The sequence below is a fragment of the Chlamydotis macqueenii genome, chromosome 2, assembly GCF_036417535.1.
Source record: "Chlamydotis macqueenii isolate bChlMac1 chromosome 2, bChlMac1.mat, whole genome shotgun sequence".
NCBI lineage: Eukaryota > Metazoa > Chordata > Aves > Otidiformes > Otididae > Chlamydotis > Chlamydotis macqueenii.
Window position 1 is genome coordinate 124477520 of NC_141557.1, and position 23717 is coordinate 124501236.

Here is a 23717-nt window from a genome sequence, read left to right on the forward strand (position 1 = left end):
ACTAGAGATTTCCTAGACGTTTTTCCTTTTGTTCCCTGTTTATTTTTAAATATCAGGAAGCAACGTATTCTTTCCATTGGATTTCCAGCAAGTGAATCTTTGATGCATAAATAGATGGGTTTAGTCTTGTGAAATCTTAAACGCACTTTACAAGCATGTGATTTAATGCATATGCTAAGAAGTGTATACATTCTGTAAAATCTGTAACCTGCCATATTCGTTTATAAACTCACAGAAAATTGTCAACCATTTTCTGCCTTCAGTAGAACAAATATTACTCCATGAGTATGTGATTATTTGTACTGTTGTTTGAATTGGTTGAGACGGTTAGGGACTTACAAAATCTGCTGAACTGAATTTTAAATGTCTATAAAATTACAGATTCTTATGGCTATATTAATCTGTTTTACTCTTTGTAGCAAATGTATTTGCAGTTACTTTTTAGGCAGAGTTCATTAATGTTCCTTGTTTACTACATTTTTGTTTGCCTATTCTCCCTCTCACCAAGGGATTACTAGCTTTTATCCCTGGAGCATGTATACTAATAAATGAGTTCGTTACTCAAGGAGAGAAGCTGACTAACAGAAAGGAAAGAGATTTCTTGGAAAACTGCTTTTAATTTTCATCCTCTTCCATCCTTAGGAGGGACACTTTCAACCACTTGACAACTTGGTTAGAAGATGCTCGTCAGCATTCCAATTCCAACATGGTTATAATGCTTATTGGAAATAAAAGGTAAAATTTAACCAGTTATGATTTTGTAGGTGCGAAAGATTTATGACTTATCTGGATTTCAGCTTTTGTGTTTTCTTATTTATAGGCAGTATGTTAACCTTAAATTACTTTCAGTCACTGGGCATAGTTCTATGGTGAATCTAAAACCTTTCCTTTTCTGATTAGACTAATACAATGTGCAGTGCACATGGATCAACTATCTTACATTCTGAGTACCTTTTTGAGAAGTAATTTTATGTTTAAAGGATTGACTGAATGCATGAGGTCATGGATTACATGAATTGTTTTTCTTGTTACCTTTCTTGCATCTGGAATCACCATTTAGAAGCACCTATATCTCTCTCTTATAAAGAGAATATGGCTCCTAATTTTAGGTATTCTAAAATGCTTTAGTTTTTAGTTAAGAATCACAGCAGAAAAATTGTCATTTAAAAAAAAAGGAAGCCCATACCACAGGATTCTCTTAAACTTTTCTCAAATGTAAGAAGTGCATACCTCAATGATTATATGAGAAGTTCCTGAGTTCTAAGCCTGTTTCATATTCTGTATGTTTTAGCTGAGACTGGGGGCAGAGAATGCTTTTTCCCCACTTCCCAGTGAATTCAGGCTGCTCTTAGACACTGGGCAATGAATATACAACTAAAAGTTTTGGAAGTGTGTTTCCCAATTTGTAAAGGATTATTTACTTGGCCTTCTCATCAGATAGACTGTCCAAAGTTCCTGTTGATGCTGAGACTTTGATCTGTATTGAAGATCTTTATAAAAAACACATCACTGAATAAATTAAGTTTATCTGTAACTTTTCTAGTCCAGTGAACTGTAGCATCATGTCTAAATGTTTTTGCTGGATCTAGCATTTTTCCAAATATAAAAAATATCATCTCAGAATTGAATAACTCGTTAGTTAAAGGCCTTTACTTAATTGACCTTAACTTATCTCCATGCCTCAGCAATTCTTGAAGGTAAAGATGCCAGTTGAAATAATAACATGTATGCTTGTCCCTTAAAATTTAATGAACAACCAGATCACTTCTTAGATAATACTGAGAAAAAGCCATGTGGTAAGAGTGTCTGGTTTTGCTACCCTGGCCTGTTTACCTCTTCTTTTCCTCTTCTTCTTCCACCTTCCTCTCCTTTTTATTCCCTCCTTCTGCCCACCACCCTCTACCTCCCCCTGAAAAACATGGTAAGCATTAAGTAATTGTGAAGTTTGACGACATTTTTATACATAATCTAGAAAATGATTATGTTCTTTTTAATTGAGGAATGTGATAAGCATAGTCTTCACAAGTTAGTATAGAAATGTAATCTCTTTTATTAAATGAAGCTTTGGTAAGCCTGTGATGTCCCTGACCAACTATTTTTATGCTTATGTGAGTAAAAATATGGCACTGAGAGAAACAGTGAAGTTTACTTGGGATAAGTACAACACAAGTTTGCATACTTAGTTGACATCTGTAACTATTGCAGATTATTCTTAGGTGTTAAACTAAATGTTTGTCTTGTGTCTGCTGATGCAGACTATATACCACATGATTGTATGTTATAATGTGCTGTTTGGAGCTAGCTCAGTAACTCCAGTTATAACTAGGTTTTATTCAAACAATAAATAAATTATGTATTTTAAGTTACAGATTAAGGTGCTACAGGAAGTATAAGTTCTTTAAGAAGGTTTTTAAAGGGGATTATTTTCAAGCCTCAAAGAGGAGGACAGCAAAGAAACTCTTTCAGTTGTATTGATTTATCCTGAAAGTGTGTTACAGGAGTTCTTAGAGTTGAGCATACTACTGGCGATGGATGGAAGGAAGAACGTGTATACTTGCATAATATTTTTTTAAGGAATAAATATTATTCTTATGAATCCCCAAAGTACACTTGGTGTATGTTTGTAGTACTGACTTATTACTGGATTTGAAGAGTGTTGAGAATTTAATCTGAAATATAATAGCTGTTTTTTGAAAACATTACAAATACTAGTGTTAAAACATGACAAATACTGTACTTAATCTTCTTTCCAGAACAAAACATAGCTATATTGATCTAGTAAGACCAAATGCCTCGAATTATTGGAATGGAGAGAGGAAGACAACTGTGGTTAGTAGAAGCAGTTAAAGCTCTTTAAGAATATGTTTAGATACCAGTAGTGAGTTTTGACTGTGTTATCACTGCAGTTTTCAATGCAGCTCCACTATTTCAAATCTGAGAGTTGTTTATTTCTGTTCTGTCATGAAGATAACACTGTAGTGAGTCAAGGTTTTAAAGAAGATCTTTTTGAGGGTAGCATGGTAGTAGCAAATAAAGACATTGCTTAAGCTCAAAAATCTATTGTCAGATAGCTACTTCAGGGAACTGAGAATTAATGCCCTGTTAAGATACCTTAAGCCTGAGGCTGAGATACTGGGAACACTTACATGTAATAAACATCAGCTTTAACAGTGTTTTGAGAAGACATTTCTTGTATCCTTATCTTAAAATGCTCCGTATTTAAATGATGTGCTGAATTGTCTTGACTCTGTAACTCATCTGAGCTAGCATGTAGTTGTAAAGATAACAAAAACCTGCTTTGCGGCAAAATAGATGCCACAGTGAGTATTGTTTACTTTTAATATATGTATAATTACAAAGATGGCAGCACTGATGCCCAGTATGATACTTTTTACTGGTCTTCTGGCTGCAAAGTAGACTTCTGTATTTGCATGCTGTTTAGTTTAAAAATGTACATCTGAGAAGATATTTTCACATGCACAACTTAAATTAAACTTTATTTATATATGTAATATTTATTATTTATGTATAGATGTACCTTTGTTATTGCTCAAGATATAATATAGTTATAAAGAAGGACTGTGTAATCCTTGTTCCTAAAGAAGTCTTAAAAAGTAAGAAGCATGTGCCTATATGACTTACAGAAGTGGAGTGGTCTTTAGTTATCCAGTTGAAGAGAGGGTTTTTTTCTCTTCTTCTGTGTAATATTTAACTTTCATCTAAACTGCTTGGAAAGCAGGAGACAAGAAGTTACGTAACAGTCACTTCAAGTTCTGCTGTTACAGGACCAGGCCTGGAGTTTCAAAACCTAAATGTTAGCTTCTTGGGAAAGAACAGCTAATGTAGTTAAAAATAACATATTTTTGCTTTTAAGTCTTTTTATCAGAACAGAAATTGACTGTGTGAAGTTTTATTACTGAATAGAAAAAAAATGAACTATTATTTTTAAAATTATTTTTAATATCATTTAGAAATCTTCTATAAAACTCCCTTACTGGTTCAGCTTTACAGTGTGGATTGGCAGGTAACATTATACTAGAAAAGAGTGATATTTACTTCACGTGACAATGTCTAAAGTTAGCATTCAGGGAATAGCTAGATAAGTATACATGCATCCTGTTGAAAGCCATTTCATGAAGTCTTTGATAAGATCTATGTCACCTAGAATTGATAGCTCAAGCAAGTGTGATGTCTGCAGCTACTCCATGTACTACTAAGGTATTCTCTCTCTCTCTCTCTCCCTCCACCTCTCTCTCTCTGCCCCCCCCCCCCATCTCTCTCCCCATACACACTATATACCTATTCCCTAACTGCAAGACTTGGAATAATTCTACTTGATTAAGGGCTTGAGTAGATATTAATATGTAAATAAGTTCTAATGAGGGCTCTTGGCTTAGAAGCATGTGTCTCAAGAATAATATTTACATGGACAAGTTAGACCACACAACTAACTTATCTTTTTCCATCTTAGTGATTTAGAATCTAGGCGAGAAGTCAAGAAGGAGGAAGGTGAAGCATTTGCACGAGAGCATGGACTTATCTTTATGGAGACATCTGCCAAAACTGCTTCCAATGTAGAGGAGGTAACTTTGCTTAAAACAAACAGTTGTTTTGAATTGCACTTTGTTATTTGTACAGATACTTTTCCTCTAGGTTTTGGATTCCTTAACTTGAATTAACTACTTTTAAATTTGTATTACAAGAAAGACAATGTCTATGTTGTATCGAATTGCGTGGCACTAATTACATTGTTGAGACTCTAGTAATTCGTATACTTGTTCTTTTTTAAAATATTTGGTCAGAGAAATGGGTACTTCTGTCTGTCTTGAAATCTAAAAAGTAAAACTAGAATAGATTTGCTAGTACAAAGCAAGCCAAGCTATTGGTATACTTGGTAGATGTCAGTCTAACCTATTCTAAAAACTTCTAATATTTCACAAGCTCTTCAGAGCAATCTATTGAAATGCTTTACTATTTGTATTGTTGCCATCTTTCCCCTCTGCTACCTAGCAGGGATCTTCTTTGCTGCAATTCATGCACGCCATTTCTTTTTGTCTTCTACAGAGCTGCTGAAGAGGTCATTATCTTGGTTCGTGTAGTCTGCTATGTATTTGAATAAGTTTTTCAGTCTTTGCTACTTCAGAGTAAAGAACTTAAGTCTTTTGAAGCTTTACTTGTAGTTCATATTTCTGGACATATTTGAGTTCTTGCATATCTCACCTTGATTTACTGCACACCTTTCCTGAAGGGTGGCTGTGGTGAAGGGTGGCTGTGGTGGGTTGACCTCAGCCAGCAACTAAGTGCCTATCCAGTTGCTCGCTCACTCTCCCCATCTAATGGGATGGGGGAAAGAACCAGAAGAGCCAAAGTGAGAAAAACTCAGAGGCTGAGATAGAGTTTAATAAATGAAGGAAAGAGATGGGAGGAAAAGTGATGGAAGGGAGGTCGCTCACAGCTTCCCACAAACAGATTGATTCCCAACCAGTCTCTGAGCAACAACTGCTTTGGAAAGACTACTCTTCAGTTTTTATTATTAAGCATGATGTCATACAGTATGAAATATCCCTTAGGCCAATTCTGGTCAGCTCTCCTGGCTGTGTGTCCCTCCTCAGATTTTGCCTACCCCAGGCCTGATTGCTGCAGAGGGCAGAGTAAGAAACAGAAAACCTTGACACTGCATAAGCACTGCTCAGCAGTAGCTAAAACATTGGTATGTTATCAACACTGTTCTAGTCACAAATCCAAAACACGGCACCATACAGTCTGGTATGTAGAATAAATATATTTATTTAGTTAAATAAAGAAAACTAACTCCATCCTAACCAGACACAGTACAGCGGTGGACAGAGAGCTCCAGCTGAGATGTTAATGCTATGTAAAACAGAAAGATTGCTTCACATGTCTTTCAGGCCCATGCTCGGTTCATACATCCCCACTTACTAACCTTTTTTTACAACAGCGTGACATAGTTCAGCTTCTCATACTATGTCATCTGCCCTTAGTCTTTTCCAAAATTATCCTAAATGCAAAATGGACAACCAGTGAGTTATTCTTTCAGTGGTAAAGCCTTGCAGTCTTGAAATATTCAGTATTTTTTGAAAAGTTATAGTAAGAGTAACAAACAGCTTTCGCTGACTTCGTTCTGGTTTGTTACCTCATGATTCTAACATTAGCACCTCTCTCCATGTCAAAAAATACATGCTAGTGACTGATTTGTCCATTTCCTAATGCATCTCCGATTACCAGGAGGTTTTGTCAAAACAGTTCAAATATAATAATATCCTTCTGATGATACAGGTGAGTGATTGTGTGCATGTACTAACTTTCTAATTATATTGGAAAAGCTTCAGGATATAATAATCCCTTTTAATGACAATCAAATGCATTCCTTAAATAGTATTCTCAGTCAACACTAAAAGAGGTGGCATAATCTAGAATAGTTACAGCTGAAGAAGCAAAAACTTAATCTTTGTGCCACTAAAAATAATTTAGGAGAAATAGTAGGCACAGTAAGTGAAAGATACCACTTTGTGGGCAGAAGATGAGACCATTTTCATTTTAATGTTGATTCTGGACTGTTCAGTATCAAAAAAAACCCAGAAGGGAATGAGGAAAAAAACCACATGGAACAGGCAGCATTTGAGGAAAGAACAAGAAGTATGCAAAATGGAGGCAAATCTAGCAAGCCTTCAGTACTTGACTTCAGGACTGGAAAGAAATTATAGTTTTGTGACTGAGGATGTAGAAACTAAATAGGAAGAACAATGTTTGAGGTAATTCAGCTAAAATTAAATGAAATCTTAAGCAGACAAAACTTGTGGCCCGGTGTCCGCAAATGCTTCCTACTTTGCATTAAAACTACACTTAAAGAATTTTTTTCTCTCATTTGCAAGACTTGAACAATTTTATCGTATTTGTATTTTCATTGGTAATTCAACAACAGTGAATGACTGTTAATTTGAGTCTTACCTGAAATGTGCTGTTCAGAGCTTGCTGAGTGGTTTCTGCTTGGGCAGTGTCTTAACTTTCGTAGAGGCAGAATAGAATCATCTGTGTGAACTCAGGGTGACCAGGCAGTCTCCTACAGCACACAGTAGTTATCTTTGTGTCCCTGGCATCTCTTTTGTTTGAATCAATTTACATGCACTGATTCTAAAGAAGTAACGATACCTAGCTGTATTTGGGAAGCTGGAATAATTTTGTGTATTCTTCCTGCACTCAAGACTGCTACTTTTAAAAATTATTAATGTGATCGACCTTAAGCAAAGAAGTTTTCTGGATACTGGTCAAACCAGTATGAGACAACTGTCACTGTTCAGAAGCTGATCTCGTTTGAGTTGTACTGGTGTATCACTGACTCCTGGTGTGGGAGTTGGTTTTAGTAGCTTGTTTCCCATATGGAGGGGATTATATAGCCCTGTGCCAAGCTTTCATCTTAGGAGTATTGTCTTTGTTATTCCAAATTGCCTGCACATAAATAGAATGCAATAATGGATTCATTATTTAGGATTAAATCTGAATAGACTAACGGTTTTGACTGAGCAGTTCAGCACTTCTGCTACATGTAGCTGGATAGTCATTCAACGGCTTTGTTTCAACTGTAACTTAATTTTCTCTTCAGGCAGCTTCTTTCATACTTTTGCTTAAATGGATCATGAATATTCAAAATCCCTGTAGCTTCAACAGCAGTACTACTTGGTCACAGATAAGGGAAGGGAGATGGCCTTTGTAGTATTCTAAAGGGTAGAAATGAAAATCACAGGGAAAGATGAGATTCTTAGCAGCTTCCAAATTTGAACTGTTTTTTTAGAAGTGTTTTTTATTACCCTTCCTCACCCTCTCTAAATACAACTCATTGCTGGTAAACAAACAGTAGTTTGCCCTGCTAATATAGTTAGCAGGGATATAATTCAAGCACTTGGAAGTCATAGAATGTTAATAGCTTTCATAGTAAGGTGGAGTGTCACACAAGATGTAATCTGACTAGAACTCGCAAAAGAACAGGTACTAGACTAGTTCATGAGAGTTTAAAACAACAACAACAAAAAAAACCCAATAGCAAAAAACAGCCAGGAGTCAGGGGTTTATCTTAACTTTTGTCAAAACCAATATTCCTTCAAGTTCCTTGAAATCAAAGTTCTGTGACCTTTCAGCTGTGTGAAGCTGTCACTTCAGCCAGTTTCTCCCATGAGAAAAGAGGTGAAGCTCATGTCGGCTCAGCTGTAGGAGAGAGAAGGGGCGGGACTCCTGGCTCCAGTGAAGATTCACAGCTTTTGCCTCCTGGTGGCAAACCTTTGAACTGTGCCCGAGCTGCACAGTAAGGAGTGCTAGTCTGCCACAGTTGTTGGGGCTTCTGAGCATCTCAAGGTATAATCAGAATTTTTAAATTTCAGTTAATCGACGGTTTCAGGCATTATAGAAGAGTATGAAAAGTATGATCTGGCAGCAGATTCTACTGGAGAGATGGATCCTTAGTTGTGGGGATTTTTATCTTCTTTTTTCCTCAGGTGCTCTGTCCTTTGTAATTGTTCAACAGCAGCTTCAAGACTTCAAGACGCTTTGAGCTCTAGTAATACACGTCTTCCCAATAAGTTTGTCAGAAAAATTGCACTTCAATGGGTACATATAAACAAATTGCTGTCAAGTTCTGTTTTGTGGCTGTGCACCTTTACTTCAAAAATAAGGCTACAAATGTGGTGGGGTGCTTTTTGTGGTGTAGGTGCCTAACTAGATCTTGCTCTGTAAAGGGGCCATCCAGCACCACTTATACAGTGGGACGGGCTCTAGGGATAAAGCCATTCGTGGTCCATGCTGTTACTTTTTCCAAATGCGTTCTTTAATGCCAGAGTAATCAAACTATACTGTATCTTACTGCTTATAGAAAAAATAGGAAGTTGGGAAGGAGGAGGAAATTCTAAGTGTTGGCTGACCACAGAGGTGTGTGCGTCATGGTTTAGAATTTGTGAGATATTTAACCTTTAAGCATTTCTCATTTCATTGTAAGAAAGCATTCAGAAATAATGACTGCCCAATTTGTAGTTCAAAGCACTAAATTTAACTGTAATGTTGCCACCAGAGGGCAGCATGTTACATGAGCTGGCAGCGTAGAACCTGCTCTATTCTGACTTTGAGCAAAGAGGAACTTGTAAAATCTGAGTTCTGAAGAGTATCAAGGATTCATTTACAAGTTTTTCCTGTTATGTTCAGCGTGTAACTAAGTCCTCAGATACTCAGCGTGGCATTAGCTTTCTGAGAAAGAGAAGTGATGTTACTGACATCTGCCAGGTGAAAACTAAACGTACCTGTTCTGTAACTTGCGTTCTAGTGTCCTTAGCTTATTATTACTCCTGCATACAATTTCCATAACAGAGAGGTGTCAGGAACTTATTCCCTTACTTCCTCTGTTGTTTTCACCAGTTGTAGAATTAATTCGTCCTGTTTTTGTCTTTATGGTGGTAAACCTACATTACTTGTTTGCTTTGTGTGATAAAACTGATGTCAAAGTTGATTTAATTCTGTGTTGAGTGTTTTTAGGAGTAATTTATCTTAAAAGCAGCATCTGTACTGTTTGGTAGTTGGGTTTTTATGTTTTAGATTGTTTAGGGTTGGGGTTTTTTTTGAGGTTAGCATTATGAAAACTTGCCTTCTTGGTTCCCATGTAGCAATACGATCTATAAAACTCCTTATACAATTATCTAAAGTGATATTATACTGGTGTGTGGGACTCAAAAACCTCGGTTTTTTTAGCTTTGCAGTAGATGCAGGTGTGACACAACAGGCAGATGACATCTTACAAAACTCGCTTTCCCATTTGTACAGTAATGTAACTTTCCTCAGCAGGGTATTGCTGTTATTTGAGAACCTAGTTATAATGTGAACACCATTGAAAAACATGTTATATTAAAACAAATCACTGAATAACTTGCATAAAACCTTTTTTTTTTTTTTTTTTTAATGCTGTGGTATAGGTATATTCAGTATTCTCGTGCATAAAAGCATCAGTAATTTGTGATTTTGAAAGATTAAAACCAAAAGTTGGACTTCGGGAAAATGTTTACATTTAATGTTACATTGTTTTCTTTAATTTTCCTGAAACGTAGTCTGGAATTTTTATATTTGGAAGTCTAACATACTGCTTTTTCAAAAGTCTCTCTCTCCCTTTTATGAGTAATGGACATGCTGTGTACTAGGGCCTTGCCATCTTTCAGGTGACTGAGTATAAACCCAGATTGAGTTTGGTACTATCTCTCTTGGGGTAGTGAAATGAAACCTGGACGTGAGCTGATTTGGGGTGGAGATGCTTGAGTATCTTTGTATGGTGCTTTAGTAACAGCAGCATTATGGGAACGTACCGTGCAACCGCAGTAGGCTTGGTAGGCAGCCAGCCAAGTCCATGAAGGCTTACTGGTTGAGGTCTTGTGCTGTGTGGAAGTGGCTAAACTGCACCTGGATCCAAGTTGGCATATGAAGTGCTGCAGCTGTGTTCTTGCAGTCCCCTGCACATGGTCTCATAAATCCAAACTGGATTTGAGAGGAAGCCACTCTGTGTCTCCACATCTATGGCCCAGTTAATCTGCAAATAGGATAAACTGCCCATAAATAATTGAGAGTTTATAGTATACTGCATGTTCCAGATAAGAGTTAGAACATGCAGTATAAAAAGAGATTTTTACAGGAAGTCAGTTATACTGAGTTCACCTTCTTGTCCTTGCTAATTGGGGCACTAGCATGCAATGGCAAAATCTGATATGATATTCTTAAAGCGAGTGGACTGCTGTTTTCAGTGAGATTCTAAGGTGGTTAGTTTGAGTCTGCTTATACTTTGAAGTGTAAGCTAACTTGAAATAGATGGATGTAAGAGACAAATGGAAGTCTCAAGGGATGCAAGTCTCTTTTCATGGCTGATTAGTATTAATTTTTCAGAATTCATACCAACTGAAGAAAACATGAGGTAGATTTATTATGCACTATAATGTTGTGAAACCATTGTTTTCAAGTAATAATAATTTATGTGTGACCCAGTGCGGCCTGCCATTTTGCCATCCAGAATAACAGTACGTGCTGGTTTACCACTAATATGTGGTGTGCCAGAATCACCGATGGAAATGTGGTAATCAGATTATGTCTTTTCAAGGCATCTGAAATTACAGAACTGAGGTGAATGGAATATTTGGATTTTTCAGATCAACAGTTTCTTAGGCAGTATGTTTCATATCGAAATAGACTGTACTGAACTCAGTATAGTTTTTTGCTTACAGTACATGTGTAATAACTAGGGTGGGGGCAGTTGAGTGTTGTTAAATCACACTGTGTTTTCAAGTGCACCTTATTACTCTTTGTGAGGATAGATGCATTCCTGTGGTGATCTGTTCTTGAGTGTAGCATCCAGAAGATACTTTGTACTCAGTTGTTTTAGTCTGTTAAAATTCTAGTTTTCTTGGTCTAAAGTAATTTTTATAGATCTAATGTAATTCTCATTAAATTAATTCGAAGAGCCTAGGTGTACGTAGCCAACATCTTCTAGAAACGTTAGAAGTGCCAATTGTTAAGTGCTTGTTTACATGAAGTTATCATAACACATTTTTAAGACTTCAAGTTCTGTTTAATGTCCTAGTGAAAGAGCAAGCAAGTGTAAGTATCCTCACAGATCCCAGCTGTGTGAATTTCCAAAGTTTTTGACTTGAAACTTTCAGTAGGCCTGTGTATGAGGCCATTACAATTATTAGTGTGTTATCAGAAACCAAGATGAGTTTGACTTTTTTTTCTTACATTGGAAACTTCAATTTCTGAGGAATTTGAATCAATTCGTAGTTGGCCGAAAGCCAATTTTCCTTCTCAACTCTAACGCATGTTTGAAAAACGAACTCACTTCCTAAGTGCCTTGTGAATCTGCAATGATTAATTCTTCTCATTATTTTGCTGCAAATTCTCATGACCCTCTGTGATGATTCGATCACCCACTTAGAGTTTATGCATATTCATATCTTTCTGCTCCTGCCGCAGTCGTTGAAGTCTCCTTCACTGGCTGTGGTGTGTGCTTGGTGCAGTAATTGAGCTGCAGTAGATTGATTACTCTGGGGAGCTGTAAGGCCTTTAAAGGTGAAAACATATCAGTCCTGTTAATTAGGAAACAAAGCTCTGGTGGCAAGTTCAGCAGTCAAATGCTTCCAGTGTAGAAATGAGGAAAGGTATGATTTGTTCCTCTCCATGAACCCTGTTTACTTTTTTATATTTGAATTAGATCTGTATTTGCTGTAATGGGCTTGTGCAGAAGATAGCATATCTTGTATGATTGCATGGTGTTGGCATTTTAAAACAAAAAGAACTATATGTTTGACATTGATTGTACTTATTAGCTGCCGTTAATCACCTCTTAAATTATACATTATTTTAGGTATTACTTGACCTATAAAGTTAAATGAGAGATGAAAAATTGAATAATTGATTGTAAACTTTAACCAAAAACGTATATATCGTTCACTTTTTCAGACCTAAATGTCAAGTCTTTTATCTGAATTAAAACAATAGATTCTCAGAAATCATAATAAAACCTGAGGCTTCTCCTTTCTGCTGTTAAGTTGTCTATTACCTGTCGTGTGCAAGATTAATTAAAGAGAATACGTTTTTAAAATTAGGTGAATATTAAATGATAGCATAAGGTTTCATCCAGCAGACAGCATCCTTACATCATCATTGTAAGTACCCTGTGGTTTTATGTTGCTAAGCACTCTAATCTAGAGTGGCCTATTACGAAGATATTAAGGGTAGGGGAAACCATCTGCCACACAATCTATCCATAAGGGTCAGAAATAAATAATTTAGAAGTAATTTATATATCTTAAAAACCACTTTTTCCCTGCAATTATTGGACAACAGATTGTAGAATACAGATGTTATGAAAATGCCACTGTTTTTGTAAACAGCGTGTGATCCATTGCTACTCCTGGGTAGGTTATAGGATGCTGTTGTCATACCTGTTCCTGCCGAGGTCAGGAAGAAAAGTCTTGCTGAAGCAACTGCACATGAGATTGGGCTCCAATTAGTGCATCTTACACCAAAGGATATCACACTCATCGTGGGTTTCTTTTCCCCTCTATTTTAGGCATTTATTAACACCGCAAAGGAGATCTACGAGAAAATCCAGGAAGGAGTTTTTGACATTAATAACGAGGTAACTTTTTAGTACTCTGAACACTGTTTGTTTGTTTGTTTGCTTTTTTAAATGTACCAAACTCACCTTCCCTAGAAGGCTGGGCAGTAAAATATTTATGTGTTCTATTTGGATGTAGAATTGTCTTCCATTGTGATAAAAATGGATTAAAATAAGTGACCCTATCCATCCATGAAGCATCACAAAATAATATAAATCCCCAAAAGAGAAGAAAATCCACTTTCATCCACTTCTCCATATGGTGTCATCTGTTTTCGAAGATAATTTTCCACTATGTAAATGGGGGACCATGTTGATATGCCAGATGTACTCCATGAGCTGTCCAGTGGAGGGGAGGGATTGCTTTGAGAGTTACATAAAAGACTTCTGAAATGTTCCTGGTTTAGGTGGCTGGATTCTGTAGGGAATAAAAGATTAGCCATTTTGCCTATGCACATTACTGAAATTACAGATTACCGGGGCCTATCTCTTTGCTTGTTTGGGAGGGGTTGGGGAGGTGAATCAGGGAGCACTTTTGTAATGCAGGAGCCTAGAAAGACCTGCGTGTCCCTTGAATTTTGGAACGATTGTGCTGTTGAAAATCTTGAGCAGTTAGGAGGGAGGTTTGTGGCCACATAAAAAGCAGATTCAAATTCAGTGGGAGTAAATGGAAATACTGAGATCATACAGAAATGTGAGGATTGTATAAACTCTCGGTTAACACTTATGTGGTGTGACTTTTTATGTAAAAAAGTTAAAATTTGATAGTGTGAAGTGGTCAGTTATTTCTGGTGCCCAAGTTGTTTGTTTTTTGTTTGCCTTTTTTTTTTTTTTTTTTTTCAATTGTGTATGTCCCTAAATAACATTGCTGAGGGTGCTTGGTGAAACCACGTGGAAATCTGCACCACCACTCTCTCTTCTCTGTCTGTTCTGTGAATAGGTGCATTCTCTTTCTGGGACTGTCAGTGTGATGCTTCTCTTAAAGTGTGAAAGTCCTTGCAGAATTGTTCAGAGTAGTGAGGGAACTGGGAGGACTCAAATAGCTTTACCTCTTTCTCCTTCATATATTTCAACATTAGAAAATTTAGACTATTAAAAATACCATTCTTATTACTCTAGAGAGGAAAGACTGAGAAATTTCAGTAGTATGCAAAGTATTTGCATTAGGAAACTTGTAGTTAAACAAGAGTAATCCTTCAAAGATGCTAATTCTGACTAGGAAAATGTGTGTGTATATATGGTGTTTCAGTGAAACACTTGTAAAATTCAGTTTAGTGATGAAAAACTTAAAATTTTCTTTAATATTTTTCCTAAAGAAAATGCACTCTGAAGTGCAATATAAATTGGACAGTAATCTGAGAATCTGAAAAAGCATTGCTCATTGTATCTGTTGAGTTTCATATAGGAGCTGACTGCTTTACTGTGCCTCGTGGAGCTCTGATTGCAACGTGCTGTCAGGAGCCAACAGTCCATGCTATTTATTTGGCTTTATGCCAAGGCCGGCTCCTTGATTCCTCAAGAAGTTGCTATCAGCCCAGAGGGGGCAAAACCAATGAGCCATAGGGCATGCTTTTTATTAAAGAGGAGTCAAAGAGCGAAAAGAAACCACATCAGCTGCTGTCAATACTGAGCTAGTGCCAGAAACCCCAAGGCTACTACTGTTGCAGAACAACTGCCAAGCACTATAAATCTGAGATTTACTGTGACGCAAAGTTTCCTTAAGAGCTTAATTTCTGAAGCTACTGTATTACTTTTCTCAAAGTGCTGTATTTTTAGGTAAAATCCACTTGAGGGAGTGAGGGTTAAGATATAAGTGTGATTTTGATGAATGAAAGAGCTACGCTGTGTGTGGGTTCTTGGCAAGTAGCCATGTCTTTCGGGATCATAGAAATTATTGATGACACAGAACACTCATATGCCCTTAGCCTCTACAGCTGATTCAACACAGAAAGAAATGCTGTCTAGAGAGGAAAAGTTTCATATGAAACTATTAAACTAATGGAGGTTTTGGTGAGAGGGGAGAGGTTATACGTTTCTAGCAAATGCTATGTATTTTTAAAGCCTATGCCAAGTAGTATTCAGATACAGTTCTTGATCTGTGTTTTCATCTTAGGAGTTTAAGGTACGGAGTTTAACATTGAGATAAAATTTAAATGAGAAGGAAAGCACCTTCTTTTAAATTATATTCAATCACCAAGATCATGTTCCTAAAAACTTATATAAATTTGGCTATATTTATGGCATACATTAGGAGAATTTGCTATATGATCTTCTAAAAAAAAAAAAAGTTTTTCACTTATATTAGTGTTCTGAAATAATTACACTGTCTATTAAATTTCATTTCAGGCAAATGGCATAAAAATTGGCCCTCAGCATGCTGCTACTAATGCAACACTTGCAGGCAATCAGGGAGGACAACAAGCTGGAGGAGGCTGCTGTTGAGCCTGTTTTTACTTTCTAGCTGCCTGGATGGGGCCTACTAACTTGTTTGTTCACCCTTCCCTTCCCCTCCGCCCCGCTCGCCTCCACTCCGATTCAACTGAGACATGAAACTTGTAAGTTGGTTTCCTGTTGCAGAAGAAGACTTTATCCTTCAAATTCTTGTATAACTTTGAATAAATGGTTAATGTTCACTTAAAGACAGATTTTGGAGATTGTATTCATATCTATTTACATTTGATTTCTAGGTCAATTGATGTGATTATTTTTGTTAAATGTTGTCTTGTGCCCTTGCCTACAAACTGAATTGTATTAAACACTACAAAGTCATCTGAGTATTTTAATCAGTTTGTGTAGTTAGGTTTCCCAGCTCCTGCGGTTACCTAATGTTTAATATTGTAGAGCTGTCCTCAAGTTTTTTGTCAATTTTCAAGGCTATCAAGAGAAGCGGAAGGACTCTTTTAATTCTGTATTTATCACTTTCTGTATATATAGTTTAATAACCTGCTTGGGTGTACTTGCCAAGCTAGAATTCTTTAATGCATTTGCATAAATTCTATACTACTTAGAGCTTGAAAACTACAGAAGCATTAATAGAAATTGCTTGGACGCTAAATTTTAAGCCTTTTTGACATTGTTAGCATGTTCATCCTCCCCTGTCATTATCCTGAAGTCCAAGAGAAATGCTTAATGTATATTACTAGAGGCTACATACGTGCTATCTATTTTAATGCCAAATGTTTGCTGTTTGTCCACAATTTCCACAGCACCTCTTCAGAAATGGATTAGCTGTTTGCCTTAAAGAGTACTATAGGTAAAAGCAGAGCATGAATGAGAAGTAGAGGAGGAGTTGATAAATTTGAAATGGCACATTATAAAAACATTAATCTTTTCTTAATGTTTTTTCTTGTTTACCACTTGATTTCTAGGTATATTTTTCATGCAAGGACAGTTTTTCAACCTAAATGTACAGTGGTTGTGTAAAGTTTTCTTTTAGTGACAACTTGTAATCCTAAATATATGGTAAGCATCTTGTCTATTGTGAAGAGGGTGTGAAAATAAAATCTGCCAGTTTGGAAATCTTGCTGAAAATGAAGACTAGAAATGCTTTGGTACTTATTGCAGTGGTGGTCGGGGGTGGATGTTTTGCCTCAAATGAAAGGGTTGCAACAGTACAGAACAAAATCCTATGTTTAAGTGTTTATTTGTTCAAGTACAGAATATTCATGTCGCTTTTCCTACAAATGAGGAAACAACTGAATTTCCACTTCATCCTATTTATATAAATTGCAGATAATAGGGTGACACTAAAGCTAGGCCATGCTTCATGTATCTAACAAAAAAAAGGGGGGGGGGGGGAATGACCGCAAAACTTTTGTTTTACTGGACCAATACTAACTGCAACACAACACTGGGGGACATGGATCCTCATGTTATCCATTCTTACTGTCAAAAGTTTAACATCAGAAGTGAATAAACTTCAGCCTGACAGGTGTAACATAGCAGTGGTTCTGAGATTAAATAAAGTTTAAAAAATGTGTGGAACCTTTTGTTTGTATTTGGGGGAAGGGAAGAAGATTTTTTTTTGGAACAGGAAACATTGCAGAACTCAATTGCTTGAGGCGAGATGGTAGAAAAGCATGCTCTTCTGTAGCAGCCTCAGCTACACTGCAAAGGGCAGTATGTGTCTCCTAGCTGTAAATGTTGCCCCTGTTAAGGAAGCAGAGGCAGGGAATTTGTACCCTATCCTGAGAAGAACAAAAATGCATGCTGTTTTAAGTGTTGATGATTTACAAAGCTAAAGTTTCAGACAGCCACTGATTTTCTAAAAGCATATAGAATTGACCAGGAATCTAAGGCTGTTATAGTGAGGAGCCACCAGCACTTTTTGGGGGAGGGTGAAGGGTGGGAGGAATGTGTTGTGACATATTATAGTCACGGGTGCTTATTGATTTTTATCTTTTTTAATGATGTTGGTTGGTCCTAGCTGACATGCTGGTCTTGCACTGTGCATCATACAAAAATCTGGTACTTTCAAAGAGGAGCTAGGACAAACCTGAAGTTTCCTTGCATTCTGCCTGGCTTTTTGTCACAAGCTTTGTGCATACATAATCCTTTTGTTCACAATGAGAAAGTTGTGTATTTTTGTTGGGTTTTTTTGAGAAGCCTCTCATCCTACTTTATCCTATTAGAATTTGAAAATTATGTAATTATGAGGGTTTACTTCTAGAGCATTTGCTTTACAAGGGTATTCTTTCACAGGTTTCAGTTTTACTTGTACATGAGTGACCGATAACTTGCCCAGCTTTTCATGCTGAATTCCAGTTGCTTCTACTGGTTGCATTTTCATAACCAAACAATTAAAACACTTCATTATTCCCCAGCAACTTGTACAGCTGTTGTATGTGATGTAAGACTATTATTGGTACTGACAAATCCTGCCATGGTGCGGCTTCCCTGTACTCCCAGTTTAGTATATGGTACAAATCACAGTTAACTTACAGAAGAGTAAATCTAGAGTGGCAAATCCTCTAAGCATGATTTTAAGACTTCTCTTATTTGTACGTAAAATGAGAAGCTCCAGGAATTTTGGCAGTCGTTTAAGGAAGATTAACACTCCCCCTCAATCTTATACCTGTGTTTCTGTTGACTTCAATCATTCTGATTTATTCTTGTGCAAGATCAGACTCAGCAGTGACTTAAGGTAAATGACTGCCAAAACACTTCCTGATAAGCTAAAATAACGAGAGGCTGGCTGAAGCCCCTCGCAGGCAGCAAGTGCTTTGTTCTCTGCTCCAGAGACGTCTCCTTTCTGCTGTGTTATGCTTTTTGTGATGGTTAGTTCCTTGTGTTCCTTCCTAACCTTCCTTAGAGCCTTCAAACACAGTATTGGAGGGGTTAGAAGGGCAGAGATTAGTTTTGGGCTAAATGGCACATATTTAAGTTAGGAAAGTTATTTCTGCCTGAAAAGTTTACCTGTGACTGTGAGAGCGCTAAATCTGTTCTTGGGAAGAAAGGAAAACTTCTTATCAGGCTCTAAGTTACAATTAAACTGAATCAGAGTGAAAAAACGTGTATTAAAAAAAAACCTTAGAAATATCATAAGAAATTTTTGGCATTAAAGGATTTTTTTTTAAAGTAATCATTCTAAATGAGAAGACCTCAATATGCCTGCATTTTCTCAAAGTTGTTACCAGTGGGGTATTGCTTTTGTAAATGCTGAAGCTTGAGATGAGGATTCCTCTTGATGGATTCTTTTGAAGCTGCTGATTGTCCTACAGCTTTCTTCTTAGGTTTTTTGTTTGTGGTTCGTTTTGGTTTGGTTTTTTTTTTTTTTTTTTTCCTTCCCTCCCCAGCTCCTAAATCAAGTTTCTCTTGTGTACGATCTCCTTTTTGTCTTGTCTGTTGTGGTATTCTTTCATTCAAGCTGAATCCAGTGAGCAAAGTGCTGCTCTCCATCTTTACCACTTCACATCTGTTACACCTACACTTCAGGGCATTTGCCCAATGTGGGGCATTTGCCTTGGGGATGGAAGGGTGAGACAGAGGGAGAGAGGGATAAACACTCTCTTGCTGCATGATATAAAACCATGAGGGAAGTATTGCATGGGTTGCGTTACTTGTTACACATACTACGTGTACTGTTTTGCATGGGGGGGATATAATTTGCCTATGCCTCTTCCATTATTGCAGGGGGGGGCGATAGGGGAGGAGGAGGAAGACTAACACATTTTATTTGACTGTCTTAACAAATTTGCTTGCTGATATCGTGCTTATGATTTGTATGTACTTAATGTTCCTCCCCCTAGAATCTCTGGGTTTCCTTCTGCCGTATTCCTGCAATGTAACTTTAACAGTATGCAGTGGTGATTTATTTTAATACCGTACTGAAATCTCCATTTGTAAATAATCCAGGCTGCTGCTGTGTAAGTAGCTGATGAAATGTCTTTACTGGGTCTGCTGCCTATGAAAGAAACCACAACATTAGGCAATAAAAACTACTAACAGAATGTTACGAAACCAAGACCATGACAAAAAAGCAGCATGTTGTGGATCTATCATTTTTATTCTTGGGACAGATTTTATTATTTTTGGAACTATTACAAGACTTATGTTAAATATTGTGGATGATAAGAGGAAACAGACTCTTGGCAAACATGAAAAACCAATTACGGCATATTACCCTATTCCCCTTCCAATAAAGGAGGGGCGAAGCTAAAAGTTTATTCTTTGCTTAGCAGCTCGGGGTTGGGGGGGGCCGGGGGCAGGAAAAAAAAAGTGTTTCTGCTTCAGGATTGGCTTGAGGAAGGAGATTGTTGCTGTAGCGATCTTACCGCAGGCAGGCCAAGCTGGAAAAGGCAAAACCAGCGTGCTCTGCAGTCAGTTTTTGCCCAGTCTGAAAAAGTACACTGTTGTCACAGGAGCGCTGATTAAACAGATCACTATTCTATGCTATCGGGTATACTGTTCACTTAAAAGTAAATTTAAAAAAAAAATGTATTTGGTTGCAACCTTCAGTACTGCAAATCTCCCTGCCGTGGTGATGGGTATTTCTGAAAACTTGTTTTGAAAAATAAACTGGAACATGTGTCTGATACTCAGACATGGGTTTTAACTGCTACATCCCACGGCTCTATGTGATGCAGAAGTGAAAGGTGTAGCAAAAGCCTTCTTGAAAGTACACTGCCTGTACGTCCATTTGAACTCCCATCCCAAATTACAGTTCCTGTGAAATTGTCCATGGCAGCATGAATGTAGATGAATCAGTGCATCAGCATATTTTGTGTTTCCCCCCCCCCCCCCCATAGTTATGATTTTTAAAATTCCTTCTTTAAAGAGTCAGAGATATAAATGTTTGTATTAGGCAGAATCTTGGCGGGGGGGGGGGGGGGGGAGGACTACAGTACATTTGGTGTAAATTATAGCAGGATCTAATTAGCCCTTCTTAAGCAAAGCCCAGTACCACATGTCAGACCAACGGGAAGCTGATTGTTTCCTTTCCCTAGCCTTAGGCATAAAATACTGGGGGGCAAGAAAATCCTTAAATGAGAGGACAGCTCAGAAGAGACCAAGGTACAATTCTAACAATTGTCAATTTAATATTGCCCAAGTTAGTCAAGTAAACAGTTAGTTTTCTGATTAGGGCTTGGGAAAATATTTTCAGATGCAGGAAATGTCTGAAATAATGGGACTTACGAGACAGTTAAATAACAAGGGTACTCGGAAAGACAAAAACCCGTGGGGTTGCTTGCAGTCTCCCACGAAGAGGATGCAGGAGAGGCCACCTGTTTAGCAAGCGTTACCCAGCAGCTGAAGGCTGCCACCTACACCTGGGAAGGTGCTGCTGGAGAAGCATAACATTGGGTTGGCTGTGGTGAAGGAGTTTATAAATGTGGACACCCTGCTGCCAGGAGCACGTTGGCAGTGCTCAGACCAAAGCTGAGGCAGCTTCCACACTTCGAGGACAGGTACACGTGGTTTAAGGAAGAGAGATGGGAACAGAAACAGCTGCAGAGGGCACGGGGCAAATTAACTTGTCAAGTGCTGGTTTAAAAAACCTGAATCCACATACAACACCTGTCTGGGATTGTTGTACATAAATGCACCAAAGCTTTGTCTTCAGCATAGTTGGAAGTGGGGATTTTTTGTGTGTTTTTTCTATTATGTTTTAATTTGTGAGGATGACTGGACTTTACTCATGGCTTGCTGGTTAGGTTCACATCAAAAGTATTTGAGACCGAGAATATCAGAGCAAAAAAGAATTTGTTTCTGATGTCCTTGAGAGTCAATCCAGCCATTTCTAAGCAAAGCATGGCTGACTGACCTAAACTAACCGGTCACCGACAAATGTGTCTGGGCCATCAGCGGCGTGTAAAAATCCAGCAGGCGGGGGCTATGGTGCTTCTCCTTGCCTCGTGTTGTTCAGCTCTGATCTCACGAGTAAAACATTCCCACACAGAAACTGAAATGCTTGCGGTGTCTCCCGTAGCTGTTGCTGTGAAGCAGAAATTAAGTTTGTGAAGTATGTGCAATATTGCAATCCTCTCTGGGATGTTTTTCTGTAAAGCCACGTAACTTCAGAGAAAAGGCCATCATTACCACTGAAGAAAATTTAATGTATACAATTATGTCACAGCACTGGCCTGCAGGACCAACCACTGTGCATCAAAAATTAATACTTTGACATGTCCTCTGGATTCCTATCCAATTCTTTCAGAGGTGTCCAGTTTCCATGCCATGTTTCTTATGTGTTTCTTCACATCTTCTTTATCCCGCTTCCTTTCCTTTTTGTTACTTCTCCCACCTTTTCCTTTCCTACTTGGAGGTTGGGAGTGGATGCCTGTTTAGGGGGAATGACTCAAGAAAAAGAGCGGCGTATTTACAGTTCCCTGTTCTTCTGGAAGACCTTTAACTGTCACTGGTTAAAAACAAACAAACAGCTTTAGTTTGTCTACTTTGAGTGATGTTTGCTTGTAGCAATGCCGCTATGTAAACGGAACATACATAGTTGGTCATAGACCCATCTGTTTAACGCTGTTAAGGACCCGGGAGAAGTATAGGACACGCGAGGAAGCTCACTGAGCTGTACCTGACGCAGACACGCAGGAAAAGGCTGGATAACCACAGCCGGGGGTATGAGCCCTGGGCACGGAGCACCAGGTGATGTGCAAGGCTGAAGGTTTGCCTTACTGACCGGCCTGCACGGAGGCTGCTAAATCCCCACTCCTGGGTCACTCACTAGCACTGGGCTTTATTTTGAAGGTGTATGCAACTTCATTCCATCCCACTGGCTTTCCAGTTTAATTCAATTGCTGCATCAGGCAAAAAGCAGTTTTCCTTCCACGTCAGAAGAACTCTGAAGTTCTAAAGTTGTTGAGTTATTGTTGTTCACCAAAAGTAAAGAGGATTCGTTCAAGGCTGCAGTAGAGGAAAGGCTGCTACGGATACTATTGCTTCATGAGCCAAGGAATGAGCTTTGCTTGCTGCAGGAAGGAGGAGACGTCTCATTATCTGGGCGCTGGGAGCCGGTCTGCTCGAGCCATCTCCTCTTCCTGCTCCACAAGGACTGAGGCGTCTCTTTGAGGTACGCAAAGCAGCAACACGATACTCCCCAGGCTTATCAGCCACTATCAGCTGGATCTGCTGTTTGCTCCAGACTCCACCTTTGCTTGGAAAGTGCTCGCAATTCCATGAGGTAATTCTTCCTCCCAGTGCTGTCGCTTCTTAGGACGACCATGTGCTCCTCCCATAAGCCAGGACAGAAAATGAAAAAAAAAAAAAAAAGGCCGGGCCCTGACATCCATGTGCCGTAACTTCCTCCATCATCGCACCCTTGTGCTCCCCACGCTTTGGCTCTCGCCACCCTGGCCTGGGAAGGCGAAGTGCCACAACCCAAGCGGAGCCATCATCCTCCCGCCGCCCAAGCGGCCTGACCGGCCCCCCGCTCGGGCCTAACCCCGCACCGGGGCCTGCCCGCCCCCAACCGCCCCCGGTTTCTCCGCAGGTCTGAGGTAAAAACCTGCTCGGGTGGCACCCTGAATTCCCCCCGCCCCCCCGGCCGATACAAATCCGCGTTATTTTGATTTAGCTCGGATCGATGGTCCGCCCTCACGTACAATAAACACCTATTAAACCCAAATAAATACGGCTACGGGGGTGGGGACAGCGGGAGCTTAAGTTAAACGGGTGCAGTTCTGCCTGCCCCGGAGTGGGGCGCAGACGGTGGCCCCGACGGAGCCCGGCCGGGAGGGGCGCGGGAGCCCTGCGGGGAACCAGGGAGCGCAGGCCGCGGCTGGGAGCGGAGACACCGGAGTGCCCGAGGCGCGGCGACCCCCGCACCGCTCCGCTCCGCTCCGCAGCGGGCTGGGGGAGGGGCGAGGGAGGAGGCGGCGCTCCCCATTGGCCGGCGGCCGCACCCAATCAGCGCGGCCGGGCGGCAGCCGTCAGGGATAGGAAAGCCCGTCCGGGTGACGTCACGCGGCGCGGGCCAGTGAGGGGGGAGGGGCGGCCTCCGCCGCGCCCATCGCCGCGGGAGGTGGGGGGAGGGGGGCGGGGCAGGGCGGGGGTTCCCCCTGGGGGGCGGGGCGGTGGCTCCCCCGCAGCGCTGCCGGGGGGGGCGCTCGGCCTA

General features: G+C 39.3%; 1 protein-coding gene across 1 annotated transcript in view; it reads left to right on the forward strand.

Annotated features, from left to right (window-relative positions):
• The window catches only part of RAB2A (RAB2A, member RAS oncogene family), a 43666-nt gene extending 26532 nt beyond the window's left edge, over positions 1-17134 (forward strand). Inside the window, exons 6-9 of the mRNA XM_086740853.1 lie at positions 643-735; positions 4472-4583; positions 13103-13171; positions 15497-17134. Of these exons, the coding sequence (XP_086596979.1) occupies positions 643-735; positions 4472-4583; positions 13103-13171; positions 15497-15592 (370 nt within the window). The 3' untranslated portion in view covers positions 15593-17134. The remainder of the gene's footprint in view (positions 1-642; positions 736-4471; positions 4584-13102; positions 13172-15496) is intronic.
• The last annotated feature ends 6583 nt before the right edge of the window (positions 17135-23717 follow it).